Raw genomic sequence first — 14,664 nt, 5'->3', positions numbered from 1 at the left:
TGACGGGGATTCGAACCCGCGACCCTCAGATTGCGAGTCGAGCGCCCTAACAACCTGGCCATGCCGGGCCAACTTACTTTGTGACAAAATCACTGACGACATTCAAAGACATCTTAAATTTAAAATCTTGATGTCCTTCAGAAGTTTGATTAATATGCATTCACACATTCAGAATGTCCATGGAAGTGGTGTAAACAATAATAAATCTATCCATAAGAATAATCACAGGTGTGGTATTTTTTTGGCTCGTGGGTTTGCCTAACAGAAGTCAGTTGATTTAGGGCCTGCTATCTGGAGATTTAAGAAAATCGAGTCACGGAGTGTGTTTTACGTTTCTCTCCGAACTCTTGAGTTCGTCACACAGAAAGAGACATTCAAATGCACAAATCCAATATCTTTATTGCACACGAGAACAAAACAAAACCCAACACAAAATACAAGTGGAAGTGTGGCTAGTAGATATGTTAAACTTGCAAGTGAGAGATGTAAAAAAACTTTTAATAAGTTCTTTTACCAGTTAAGTGTACTTGCTTTTCGTAAGCTACACTAAAATTAAGATCAAATAAAAAATAATACCAACAAATTGCGTTGCAATAAAATACGAATTCAAATGTTTAAACTGAGCGTTAAGTTTGTTCGTTCGTTATGCGCAAAGCTACACGATAGACTATCTGTGCTCTGCCCACCACGAGTATCGAAACTCAGTTTCTAGCGTTATAAGTCCGCAGACATACCTCTGTGCCACTGGGAGGCTTGAACGTTAAGCAAAATAAAATTAATCTTTCTCAAGATGCTATATCCAACAGAATGCTACAATAAATTCAGTAATATACGTTAAATCTAAATTAAAACCCCAGAAGGTCCTCAGAATACCTTAAGTTTTTAAGATCTAAACCTAAAGTATCTTTATCTGTGGCAAACCTGGTTTTATATACAACAAGAGTGTTTGTTTGTTTTGGAATTTCGCGCAAAGCTACACGAGGGCTGTCTGCGCTAGCCGTCCCTAATTTTGCAGTGTAAGACTAGAGGGGAAGGCAGCTAGTCATCACCACCCACCGCCAACTCTTGGGCTATCTTTTACCAACGAATAGTGGAATTGACCGTCACATTATAACGCCCCCACGGCTGAAAGGGCGAGCATGTTTGGTTGGACGGAGATTCGAACCCGCGACCCACAGATTGCGAGTCGTGCACCCTAACCACCTGGCTATGCCGTACCCAACAAGAGAGAATCTTCAGTAGCCACGGCACTTGAAATTCTTTTAGGCGGAATTTGAGTAAATTAATCTGTGAGAACTTTTTCTTCTCTTTTTATTAGCGCATATACCCGATTCGATTTTTTTTTACTCATCAGGATCTCTACCAGCCTACCCTCAAACTAAAATTCTTTTCTATGAGACCTTGTGCATGGTCAAATACATCAATCGAAAGGGTTTGACCTGCTGTGTCCAAAACTATAATTAGATCTCAAATCAGTCAAGAGATGATGGAACTGTGAGCTAAAAGTAAAGGCCAGAATATTGTCTAACTCTTAAGTAAGTCATTGCACCTTTGAATGGTCTAGAAGGTTAACAAGTATTAAAATCCCCTAAATTAAGTATTACATAAGTACTGTACTGCAGCTACTTTCAAATCATGTATATAATGATACAGTATTCAGTTGAAGAACTGTATAACATAGCTCTACTGTATGCTCTGCCAGAACGCTCAGACTACTGCCAGATTGTATGCTGAATGGTTAGTTGCTGTTCTTGGCCTGCCTGTATGGCGTCTAAATATAAGTGAGTACATAGTACACAGCCACAGAAACACATTCCCTACCACCTGATGTATAGGATGATCTTCATCTGAGAACATTGATAATTAAGTTACATTATTAGCATTTCTCACAGCTATTGATTGTCTGCCTCCATTTTCTAATACTGTTGGGATATTTACTTCATCTACATTTATGCCTATAACTGATTTTGTAGTGGAGCCATTTTGGTAAGTTTTTGTTTTAAAGTGTTTCAATTGTTATTTCATACATCTTCACGATTACATTTTTGGTGTATGATGCAAATCAATGAAAGTTGATTCAAAGGATGTGACCTTGAATGACCAGGTCGAAGTGGCCCATAACACCTCATTCCATATTCTTTTCTGGATTATTTGCCTGTAAGTGGACTTCTGAATCACCTGGTTTATTTCCTGACAATTATATTACTATACTTTTCTCAATTATTTGACTGTAAGTGGACTTCTGAATCACCTGGTTTATTTCCTGACAATTATATTACTATACTTTTCTCAATTATTTGACTGTAAGTGGACTTCTGAATCACCTGGTTTATTTCCTGACAATTATATTACTATACTTCTTTTCTGGATAATTAATTTATATATAAAAAACATACTTATGTAGTTTACTTACGTAAATATCATGTATTGCTTCTCAAGGATAGGCTCATGGAGTTCGTCTCCCTCCCAGGCACTTTAAAAATCCAGATGGAAAGACAAGAAATACCCTCTACAAGTACTGCTTCCGGTAAATCCAGCTCTACTTCTCCGGCTACTGAAACATCAACAACAATAAAACCCTTCTCCTCAAGTTCCACAAGCTCTTCGAGCATTTCTACAAAGGAGGTTGTTATGACCACAGTGGTTCCCAAGAAAACTACAACTCTTGAAACTACAGTATTGATTACATCAACTGAGAACCGAGAAACCACTACAGAACAAAGAGAGAAGAACAATAAACAAAAGAAGCTGCATTCTCCAGGAACAATGGGAGGGGTTGCTATAGCAATGCTGTTAATTGGCATTGGGCTGGGTGCAGGAGGAACCCTCACTAAGTTCATATTTTCTAGCAGAGGCAGCAGAGATTCATATAGCTGATGAACTTATGATAAAGGAAGAATATATTTTACTGGATGGAGAAAATTGTACCTAATTAAAGATTGTTATTATTCTTTAACTGGGAATTGTATACATTGTATGAAAAATTAGGACCTAATAATAATAATAATACTTGTTTCTTGTTTGAGTTGCTTATTTCTGTTTTGTAAAGCCTATTGGTTAATTACTCCCAGCCTATTGAGTCAATTTTAAACAATCATGGCAGGTTGATGCTTTAGACAATGTTGAATATTCTAAACGGATTCACGGTCAAAGTATGAAAGTTGCTGGATTGTTTCTCAAACAACCATGCTTTTCTCATAGTCAATGAGATGTAGGGTGTTCAAGGGTGGAATATCCTCAAAATCTTTATTTATTGGTAGATGGAAAGCAAACTGTAAATGTTGTTTATGAAGAAGCTTTGTTATAATTTTAAAACTTTGAGATAAAGTTTATGTTCAAGTTATTACTTTGAAATATATGATTGCTGTTAAACTTACGGGTACTTCAGCTTGTAAAATATATAAAAATCAGCATGTCTTCTTAGGGGAGGGGGGGGTCAAAATTGAAGTTAACACAGAATATTTTCCATAGTTCATAGTGTTGACTTACTTACAAATTTTGGTTAAGATTGGCCCAATTGGCTCGGAGGAGTTAGAATACAAAAAACAAAAAAAAACATGTTTCTTCTTTATATATGCATAGATTTCACCTTTTGAAAAGCTTTACGTAACTCTTGAGAAGTAATATTTTGCCATTTAATTTCAAAAAACAATTATATTGTTAAAACTTCAATAACAGAAAAAGAATACAATTAACCTGATAAACCTCCCAATGATACAAGATTCAACATTATTTGATAGCATACTGTTATCCATAACCACTAAGTTATATACCTATAACAGTTTTAGAAAGTAATTTTTCTTTATAATATTCTTCTAAATCTGACCATTAAATATGAAAAAAATTAATGCATTAACACCATCAATTCTCTTAACAATCTTAAACACCTCAACCAGATCCCCTCTAACTCTTTTTTTTTTCCAAGAGAAAACAAGTTCAAAGATATGTATAATTATATGCAGACTTTTCTCTACATTAAGATACTTTTATTTTGGAGCTTTCGATCCTCTTACTGGAGCCTTCATTGGGCAACAATGTACTGAGCAATGCTAATTCGTTTTTCTGAGGAATGCTGCTTTAACTTAGGTATCTAGGCAATAATCATAACAATAACTGACATCTGGTACTAAAGTTATTAACCATATAGAAATTATGATGAATTTAGAAGATAAACAAGTTCAGAGATCTTAACCTATCATTGTATGACAACCTTTTAATTCCAGATATTATCTTGTTAGCCATTTCCAACAACTTAATCTTCTTTCTAAGGTATCTAGCCTAAGACTGAACACAATACTCCAAATGTGGCCTAACCAATGACATTATAACCTCTTTACACTCGTATTCAGAATTTCTGTAGATACAACCTAAAATCCTATTTATTGCTTAGGGCTTAAGAGACTGATCAACCAGAACACCAAGATTTTTTCTTCAATAAAATGTTAAAGTTATTCCCATCAAAATGTTCATTTAAGTTGATGATTACCTTTGACCACGGGCTATTTTAAGAAATTTTCAGAGCTACACAAACCATTTTTAACAAAACTTAAGCATACGTATTCTTATTTTTATTGGAGTGGATTTTTAAAAAAAATTGTGTTCTCGGGAAAAATTAAACAATTCATATAAAAATCAAGTAGCAAGACATTACGATAGGACTTGCAGCAGAAACAAACCGTATCCTAGACATATTGTAAGCTTGATTACTTTAATAGTTAAATAATTATTAACAGAGCTATGACTGACATTAGATAAAATATATTTGTGACATGCTGCAACATATCATTTTATAATATAAGCACAGTGTTTTGCCAGCAACCGTATACTATTAAAAGCTGTTTCTGTTGCCTTATATTTGAAAACAAATAACTTTTCTGAAATACATAATAGATAACATTACCTAATACTTCAGTTTAATACCACACAGAGATCTGACTGCATTTATATTATTAAAAGTTGTTTCTGTTGCTTTATATTTGAAAAATAGCTTATAACTTTCAATAATTTAAAATTTTTTAGTTACAGCACAACTAGGTCAGAAAGACTAAAATAATTAATTCAGTTTTTATTTGGCACACTTTACAGAACATTTATACGTAATGTACAGCGTGAATAAACAACAAATGTTAAATACTTTAAAAATGTAAAAAAAAAAACGCATTTATTAATAATAACTTAACCACCTGTGTATAATTGTTCAAACAAAGGAAAATATAACAAATAATATATTTTTTTCCTGTAAATTCATATAACTTAATATAAAAACAATAAAACCTCAGTTACTCAATACCATCAGCCAATCAAACCTTCCAAAGTGTTCTGTGCTATCTTGAATGTACACAGTATCTATATACAACAGACATCAACATTAGTTTACTGCTTGAGAAAAAAAAGAACTTACATTTGTAACCTACTTGTATCTAAAATGAACACTGCTGAATGTACGTTAACAACAAGTAAAACATATGCTAGTCTTATATTTTTCTACTGTTATTCTACCACATAAAGTGTTTATATATGTAACCTCATCATTTTTACATTATCTCCATAGTGACCAATTAAGGTTTAGCTGAATTTTGAACAGAGAAAACAAATTACCTTTTAAAGAAAAAATAAAATTAATATAATTGTGAATAAATAGAACAAAACCTAATATTAAGTAAATTTTATCCTCTTGTGATACTTGTCAACCAAAATAAAGGTAACAAAATACAGAAAGAAATAATAACACACTGGTAGTTAGTAGAGATGAACCATAATGTATTAGGACAGACAAGCTGAATGTGAACAAGAACTTAAAATAGTATGTTTTTATTACATTTGGTATATTATAACGATAAAACTTGTCAGGTTTTTTTAACATTTCTAAAGACTCAGAATTTCTTTCGATATAAATCACACGAAAACATTTCAGCTCATATCTCACTTAAATTTTACCTGATTCCAATGAACACACAATTATAGTTTCAAGTATTAGCAACGTTTAAATTAACGTTTATTTAGTCATTCACAATGTTTTATGTATACACTGGCTATAGAATCCTATGTACCGCCAACCAAAGTAATTTATTAATTTTTTGTTTTATTTCAACACAAGCAAGCCAGTGAGACCAACGAAATTAATTTCTTACTTAACACAATTTGAAGAGCATTTTATTTAAAATATGAAGCTTTTATTACTTTAGTTTGTCACTTGACAGAGCAGTGCTACTCCCTTTTGGATCCAGTACTCTTGAGGACGATCCGACGGCAGGTGAATGGCAACCACAAAATTGGTGGAGTGCCCTAGAATAAAACGAAAACAGCAATTAACATTAACTTACGTAAATGTTACTCCAAAATAAACTTTTAAACTAAGAATCTATAAATATGATTTCGTTGCTTTTAGCAAGTTAAAAGGTAATTCTTTATTCACCCACAGTAACATAAGTTCTCTGAATCCATACAGATATCATTAACCACCTAAACAAATTTGAAATGCATAGGTATACAGTTGTTTAGGATTTTAGTTTCAGTGTAAGATAAGCATTTAAAATTTTCATATAAAACTGAATCCATTTTTTATTATTATTAACAAAACGTTTTAGAAATTACATTCGGCTCCACATGAAGTTCAATATTTAGGTAAAAGCATCAACCATCCAAAGTCATTTTCAGTTGTAACATGGAAAACTAATGCTTCATAACACCAAATAGTGCAATCTACTAAATGTGCATAATTACACCAGAGTAGCATGTTAATTAAGATTAACAAGATTTTGGTTTAACAATTTAAATATAATCAATAGTTTGGTTTGAATTTTTCACAAAGCTACATGAGAGCTATCTGCATTAGCTGCCCCTATCTTAGCAGTGATAGACTAGAAGGAAGGCAGCTAGTCAACACTACCTACTTCCAACTTTTGGGCTACTCTTTTACTAATGAATAGTGGGATTGACCATCACTTATAATGCCCCCATTGCTGAAAGGGTGAACATGTTTGGTGTGTGTAGGGGATTTGAACCCATGACACTCAGATTGTGAGTCAAGTGGCCTGGCCTGGTGGTTAGGAACCCATGATCCTCAGAATGTGAGTAGAGTGCCCTAACCACCAGGCCATGCCAAACCTATAACAACAGACTAATGCAATAAAATCTAAAAAGGAAATAGTGTGGATTCAATATAATTTTCAGAAAAGCTTTCTTTCAAGTTGTTCTAAGAAGGAACAATGGTGATTAATTTTTTGTATTTTGGCAGTGTTTTATTTTGTGACCATCTATCTCCAATGTACTCATTTATGAATACAAACCCGTGGTTGATAGGGTACCAGCTCTTTCAGCAGTCTTGTACAGTGGAGCAACGTAATTCTGAGGATCAGGTTCAAATTTCATCACTGGTTCCAGCTGTAGAACAGGCAAGGATGGGTTCATCTGGCCTTGAAGTGGATCACAAAGCTTCATAAATTTAGTGTCAAAACGAGCAGCCTCCAGATAAAGCCCATGGATTAGAACTCCATCTTCAGGTGCAGTTAACTTGGATAAAGACAAAATGAAGCAATGATAACTTTGTATTTATTTAAGTAAATAATAAACAATTTTTTCATCCAACATTTCCTCATCAAATAAAACTAGTTTAAATGACCCACATGTCAGCATACCCCATAAAGAGATTAAATTCCTAAGCCTAAATCCTGAATTACAGACCACTCTTGACATGGTAACCCACCTGGATGCTTATAAGTAATAATAACTCTAATAGATAGTCAGGTAATTTATATATGAGATTTAGTCTTAGTTTGAAAATAATCTTTCTTACCTCATGATTGGGCAGAACATTTGAATTACTTTGTGAGCGTGCCAGAGTAAGCTCTTCCTGATGTAAGTAGTGAGGAAGAACTTTAAACCTAAAGCTGAGCTGATCAACAGGAAGATTGTACTTCCTTGCATGGTTTTGAAGGGTGCCAGTCAAGAACCCTAAAACAGAACAATTCATGACCATATCAAACTAGGTAAATGTTTTCTTAATAATGTTTTAATTCAGATACCTTGGTTCTAATGATGTATATGGAAATTATTCAACTAAGTTACTGAATTATATTTCTTATAAAACAAAGTATACACCCACATCTGAAAGATTATTTAAAAAAACATTTTCAAAAATATTCACACACACTTCTTTACCAATTTTGTTAAGGCAAATACTTAAATATTACTGAACACAAATAACAGAAAACAATGTTAATTTAGGCACATAACATAGCAAAAACATACATATCTTGTTATGTGGATAAACTTGTAGGCTGACTGTAAAAGCTGAGGTAATGCAACCACTAAATATTTCTCTGTATACTAACAAAATAATCATGTGTTTACTTTTGTTGGTGTAGTTTCCTGATTTAGATGCCTACATCTATCTGTGCTAGAAAAGAAATTGTTTACCTTGAGGAAAAAAGAAGCCAGATAGCCAGTAAGACTTTGGCTGGCCTGTTGTCATCCATACCTATTTGTATACATAATGTAAAATGTGAATGTATGATAAATGAGAAACTACAGTTTGAAATATGTTCTAATATATATATATATTTTAAAGTTCTCACAGTTCTACAAACGATTTCTAAAGTTGTATTTATAGGACAGTTTAATAGTTTGTTGTCTCATACTTAGATCTTTCATTCTTTAATCATATTTAAGTTGGAGCACCAAGATCTATTGATCCTTTATCGGTTTTTGTGTCAGGCTTATGTACTATTTACATATACTCGTATAAAAATCTGAAACAGAAAAACGTTAAAAGGAATTAGGACATTGCTCTGAGGTGACCAGATTTTTAGAATTTCAATGTACAAACCCAACCCACTCGTAAGCAAGATAAAGGCCCTTATATTTTTTTAACTTTTCTTACAAGTGCTTTGTTTTAACTATCATACTTGTTTCATTGTTTCTTCAACTTCTCACTAGGATGGAACAGTATTTCCTAGACCCAAATACGACACATGTGTTGTTACATTTTATGCTTAATGTTCATTATAATTACCATTCTCCATTCAAAGCAAGGGTACACCTGGAACATATTAATGCAGTTTTTTTAATCAATTGATGTCTTTTGAACAAGGGTGTACAAATGTGATAGCTAGGTAATCTTAATAGTTACAAAAGTGCCTTACTAGTATTAAGAATGGGATTAGTCCTTTAATTGAAATAGTAGAGTGCACATTTGACTTACAAAACATACATCCTAGGTCATGCAAGATTACCATTTAAAAAATTGTGTCCTAGGTGGAGCCACCCTACAACTTTAAGATTTTTAAAAAGGATGGAATGTGCTTACCATGTAGTTTCAATACTTACAAAATGCTTTACTAACAGTAGCTCTCTTGGGTTTTAATCCCAGGAGATGTAATTAAATTTCACATTACTAACGAGTTTTTTTTTAGAAGTCATAAATGTAAGTTGAAACCCAGAGGTAATATTAAGTTGAATAATAGCAGAGAGTTAACAAAATTCTGCCTTTTCTTTAAGGGATAAGCTTAATTTTTTTTTAGAGAAAATAAGAATACAAATTAAACTACAAAAGAAACAGTGACTGAAAAAATTAATATATTTCTTCCTTTTTTTTTTGAAGGACAACTATATACACTGGGAACTTTATATAAAACTTTATAGTTTGTTAAAATTTACGTATCTTTCTATTTTAAACATAGTAAGTTTGAAGGCAGTACCAGTAGTATTCAGTTTGTATAATATAACTAAAAAACTGGATTACATTAAATCTTTAAGATCTTTAGATGCTTAATCAACTACGAAAAACATTTATAAAATTTATTTTAAAAGCATAATTGTAAGATTTACAAATAGTTAATTTGTTAAAGTATTATAAGTAGTTACTGGTTATGTCCCTTTTCTCCCTTACGCTACTATTTGAGTTGGTTTATGTTGCTGCCTTTTACACGTTATAAATACAACTCACTTTATTCTTTTATTTAAGATCATAATTGCGATTATTTATATAATGATTACACAGTGCTTGTTAAGTAATGCAAGTATTTTATCTGAAACAGTATTAAACAGTTTTGTTTGAAAATGTAATAACAGCATTTAACTTTAATTATGATTGCATTTTTTAAAAATATAATTTCATGACTGTAAAATAAGACTTACAATAGATTTTTTTCATATAACAACACGAAAATTCTTATTAATATAACTTCAGTTTAAATTCTGAATATACAATAAAAAATATGCATGCACAAAATTTGGTAAAATGTATATTCAGTACAGCGAACATGATGTTCTATTCTTAATAATAACTAATATACAATTTTAATCCCTGATACTTGTTTAAATAGAGATAATGTTTCATTGGATACAAAAAAATGGGTTTGTAACTAACATGAATGAATTCAATTCTCAACTCCAGATCTTTCACCCAGCTGGCTAAAGACTTTAGAGATGGGTATGCAACTTTACCCCACTGCTTAGGGAACTGAAAATATACAGTAGAATGTAAATAAATATGTCTTCTTTAGCAGCTTCAAAGACTTTACAAAATTGTTAACAAATTATACAAAAAAAAAGTCTGTGTGAAAAAAAATATGATTACTCATTGCATCAGTTTTAATTAATTAATATTAACATCCAACCAAAGCAAACTAGCTACTTAGACCAATATTTAATTAACCCAGTTATGCATATAGCTAATTGCATAGACTATTCTTATGTTCTTTCTTCTAAAGATTAGCATGGTACCTTTGCCATTAACAATATTTTAAGACAGTTCTGGATTGAATTTAAAGCTATTTGATAATAATTACTGAGCCCTACAAATTTATTTTATTTCTTTAATATAACAGAAGATAAATACAGTAGACAAATGAAGATTCAGAATTCATTTTGTTATGACTATATACTTTAACTATAGAATGTAAATTTCCTAAATTTCACTGTTCAAAAATATGTAAGTTCTATGCTCAAGAAGTCAAAGGATTCATTGGTTCACCTGGTTATTCAAGAAAGCCTGATATATATGTTCCAGGTCTTCATTCATCACTAAAAACCCTTTAATCGCCTTCTGTAAAGACTGCAAGGATCCCTAGAACATAATATATGAAGTTGTCATATTTAAAATTTTCTAGCCTATTTCAGTACATCACCCAATCTACGCTGTGTAATTCAACAATCAAACCTTGTAGAGTGCTATTACACACATATTATGATTATAGGTACTATACTGCTAGCTACAGAAATTGAACAGTATTAATAATATGCTCATTAAATATTATATTGAATTGTCATGATATGCTGATTGTTGTTGACCTTTTTCACATAATTAAACTAATACTCTGGTTGCATGACTGCAAAATGTCTACATTCTCAGATATTCCTTCCTTGATTTCAAAGATAATGTCACAGTTCAGTCAGCTAATATATGTGGTGGTGTGATTCTTTATTCTTCAATGAGACTAGATGCCTACTTCTTATTATAAGCATCTGTACCACTATTGTTTTCACACCCTCCACTTGTGCACAAAACCATAAATTATAACCAGACAGATATGTTTCTTACCTTGACAACTTTAAGCATCTGTACCACTATTGTTTTCACACCCTCCACTTGTGCACAAAACCATGAATTATAACCTGACAGATACGTATCTTGCCTTGACAACTTTAAACATCTATACCATTATTGTTTTCACACTCTCCACTTGTGCACAAAACCATAAATTATAACCCGACAGATACGTTTCTTACCTTGACAACTTTAAGCATCTATACCACTATTGTTTTCACACCCTCCACTTGTGCACAAAACCATAAATTATAACCCGACAGATATGTTTCTTACCTTGACAACTTTAAGCATCTGTACCACTATTGTTTTCACACCCTCCACTTGTGCATAAAACCATAAATTATAACCCGACAGATATGTTTCTTACCTTGACAACTTTAAGAAGTTTGTTGAATCGATCACATTCTTGAATCAGAACAGTTGTTAGAGAATTCACTCTTCCTTTGTCATCAGGCTACAATTTATAAAACAAGGCTATTTAAATGACTTGTAAAACCGATAACACGTGTCTCAAAAGCATAGTCATTCTGTGTTGATTATCCTTTACAATTATTGTATGCATATCACCTGTTAACATACTACAAATGCACTAATTATCACTACATTAGGCAACAAAGGCTACAATGACTGTTGGTTTTGACGTAACTTGTGGCATAAAATATTCTATTTAGTTCCTTAAAATGCATGAGGACTTTTAAAAGTTTTTTAATATAAAATAAAAAGCCTAGCATGGACTGATGGTTAGGGCACTTGCGTGTCAATCTGTGGGTCATGGGTTTGAATCCCATCCCCAAACATGCTCACACTTTCACCTGTGAAGGCATAATAATCAATCTCACTATTCATTGGTAAAGAATAGTCCAAGGGTTAGCAGTGGGTGATGTTGACTAGTAGTAAATAGTCTTTAAGTAGCTTTGTGCAAAATTCATAAACAAACAAACATAAAATAAAATAAAACCCTATCATAGAATTACCTTGAACATTGCATAAAAAATGTGAAAGACATAAATTTTACTGAGAATTTTTCAGACAAGTGTCCAGGAGGTAAATGGAAATCAAATTTAGAAATACAAGTATCATTTTAATTTATAACATATATATATATATATATATATATATTACATAAGTTTCTTGGTGAAGATAAATCTATATAACCTGGCATTACCTTTAACAGATCTTCCAACAGGTCATCAGGATCCAATCTATCCACCAATTTTCTTAAAATAACTTCAGCCAAGTCATACACAATTTCATCAGCAGAACTGCCTGCTGGTGACACTGAAGCTCGTGGCTGAACACTTAGAATAGTGTTAATCAATCTCTGGGACTCTTGACTCTAAAAATAAAAGTAAATTTATTCTGCCAAGTTATACCACTGACATGCAATCTACTGTATCAAAGTTCACAAGGAAATGAATAACAAACTAGCTTTTTAACGTTGTATCACAAAACATTTAAGATTCCCAAGAGACCACACCTTTCTGACAAGTATGAAACAGACACAACTCTTTACAGTGAAAAAACCTTATTATATTTGTGTTAATGTCTAACATGAATAAACACAATAAACAATACAGAAAGATACTAGCTAAATCTAAAAATACCTCATATTTATAGTTTTGATTTTTCGAAAATCCCATTATGAATTATACAGTTAAGTGCTAACAAACCCTATACTTCTCTCTTTGGATAATAACCCCATATAAATTGAGGCATACTTGATGTATTTTTGGTTGGTAATGATGGAGCCTGCTTCTTAAGTTAAAATATACAAAAGTCATACAAACCTTAACTTATGGGGTTAAATACAATGTTTTATAAGAAAAGTATTATTTTAAAAATATGCTTAAATTTTTAAATCCTTTTTTTTTCTTAGAAAAATAATGTTTTCAAATCTATAATAATTGAAAATATTCAATATAAAAACTCTTTGTATAATCCAAAAGCATACTATTACTTTAATAAAAGATAAAAAAAATAATTAAATTAAAGAGAGTATAATCAAGCTATCTTCAAAACATTTGCAATGGTTTTCAATATTTCTTATTTTACTCAAGGGTTGGGTATGGCCTATTGGTTAGTATGCTGAGATTGTGATTCAGAAAGTTCATAGTTTATGCCCCATTACACAAAATGCACTTCAAACTTTGAAGCCGTAGTTGCACAATAGAAATGATGGTTCAATCCTACTCCTCGACTAGATAAGAATAGCCCAAAAGTTGGTGGCGTGTGCTGTTGACTAACTGCCTTCCCTCTAATCTATAATTTCAAAATTAGGGATGGCAATGCACAAATAACCCGTGTATAACTTTGCACAAAATTCAAAAACAAATAAACTTTGGATGTTATATATATACTGATTGAAAAACAGCTCCTGCTTTGAAAAGATTTTATAATTAAGAACCATAAGATACATTCCAATACCTGACAGTTCCTTCTCTTTGTTTTAATGAACTGTGATGAAAACATTTTCATGGAATGAGAGACTGGTACTTATGATATAGAAATTAATAAACAGCCATTTAACTAGGTTCCATCAAGAAATATGTTAATAATGATAATGAGGTCTTCTGCTATTCTTGGAAATATTATTTCCATGGTTGATGAAGTTCAATCTGATGAATATAACTACCCAATATTTCCAAACAATGCAAATTACATCATACACACACACACATCATGTCATACTTCCCAAATATATTACACTTTGTATGGATATCAGAGGTTCTGACAGATCAAAGCTAAGTGGAGTTGATGACCTCAGCCAAGTCAGTTTGATAGAGCTTATCTCTGACCAAGAAAAGCAAATTTCCATACTCAAATAAGCAAGTACAAACACTGTGTTTGTCTAAATAAAAAATATTCTTCATTGAATTAAGAACCACCCTGTGACAAATATCTTTTCAAATCTCCTGTTACTCCACAGACCTTTCTTGTCACTCTTAAGTAAGATCAGTTTTACTTGAGGATACTACATAATATGAAACTTTGAATATCAAACTGGTTAGCCATGAACAAGAAACCTTTAAAATAAAACTGGTTAGCCATGAACAAGAAACCTTTAAAATAAAACTGGTTAGCCATGAACAAGAAACCTTTAAAATAAAACTGGT

At 32.0% G+C, this 14,664-nt stretch overlaps 2 protein-coding genes across 2 annotated transcripts in view; one reads left to right on the top strand and one right to left on the bottom strand.

Annotated features, from left to right (window-relative positions):
- Positions 1 to 2,448: 2,448 nt before the first annotated feature.
- On the top strand, positions 2,449 to 2,877 carry LOC106472889 (cell-surface associated glycoprotein DFI1-like). Its single transcript, XM_013933558.1, has one exon. The coding sequence runs from the start codon at positions 2,449 to 2,451 to the stop codon at positions 2,875 to 2,877; it is 429 nt and encodes a 142-aa protein (XP_013789012.1).
- Positions 2,878 to 5,117: 2,240 nt separating this feature from the next.
- The window catches only part of LOC106472888 (dynein heavy chain 6, axonemal-like), a 34,088-nt gene continuing 24,541 nt past the window's right edge, over positions 5,118 to 14,664 (bottom strand). The window contains exons 11-18 of the mRNA XM_013933557.2: positions 12,717 to 12,887; positions 11,919 to 12,005; positions 10,976 to 11,068; positions 10,370 to 10,462; positions 8,419 to 8,479; positions 7,796 to 7,953; positions 7,290 to 7,512; positions 5,118 to 6,285 (exon numbers count right to left, since the gene is read on the bottom strand). Coding sequence (XP_013789011.2) covers positions 6,182 to 6,285; positions 7,290 to 7,512; positions 7,796 to 7,953; positions 8,419 to 8,479; positions 10,370 to 10,462; positions 10,976 to 11,068; positions 11,919 to 12,005; positions 12,717 to 12,887 — 990 coding nt within the window. The 3' untranslated portion in view covers positions 5,118 to 6,181. The remainder of the gene's footprint in view (positions 6,286 to 7,289; positions 7,513 to 7,795; positions 7,954 to 8,418; positions 8,480 to 10,369; positions 10,463 to 10,975; positions 11,069 to 11,918; positions 12,006 to 12,716; positions 12,888 to 14,664) is intronic.

The sequence above is a fragment of the Limulus polyphemus genome, unplaced genomic scaffold, assembly GCF_000517525.1.
Source record: "Limulus polyphemus unplaced genomic scaffold, Limulus_polyphemus-2.1.2 Scaffold5707, whole genome shotgun sequence".
Taxonomy (NCBI): Eukaryota; Metazoa; Arthropoda; class Merostomata; order Xiphosura; family Limulidae; genus Limulus; species Limulus polyphemus.
The sequence above is the reverse complement of the archived record's forward strand: the minus strand, read 5'-3'. Positions and strand labels throughout refer to the sequence as shown.

Excerpts from the sequence above, each read along its gene's own strand:
- LOC106472889 (XM_013933558.1), top strand. The coding sequence starts at position 2,449 with ATGGAGTTCGTCTCCCTCCCAGGCACTTTAAAAATCCAGATGGAAAGA.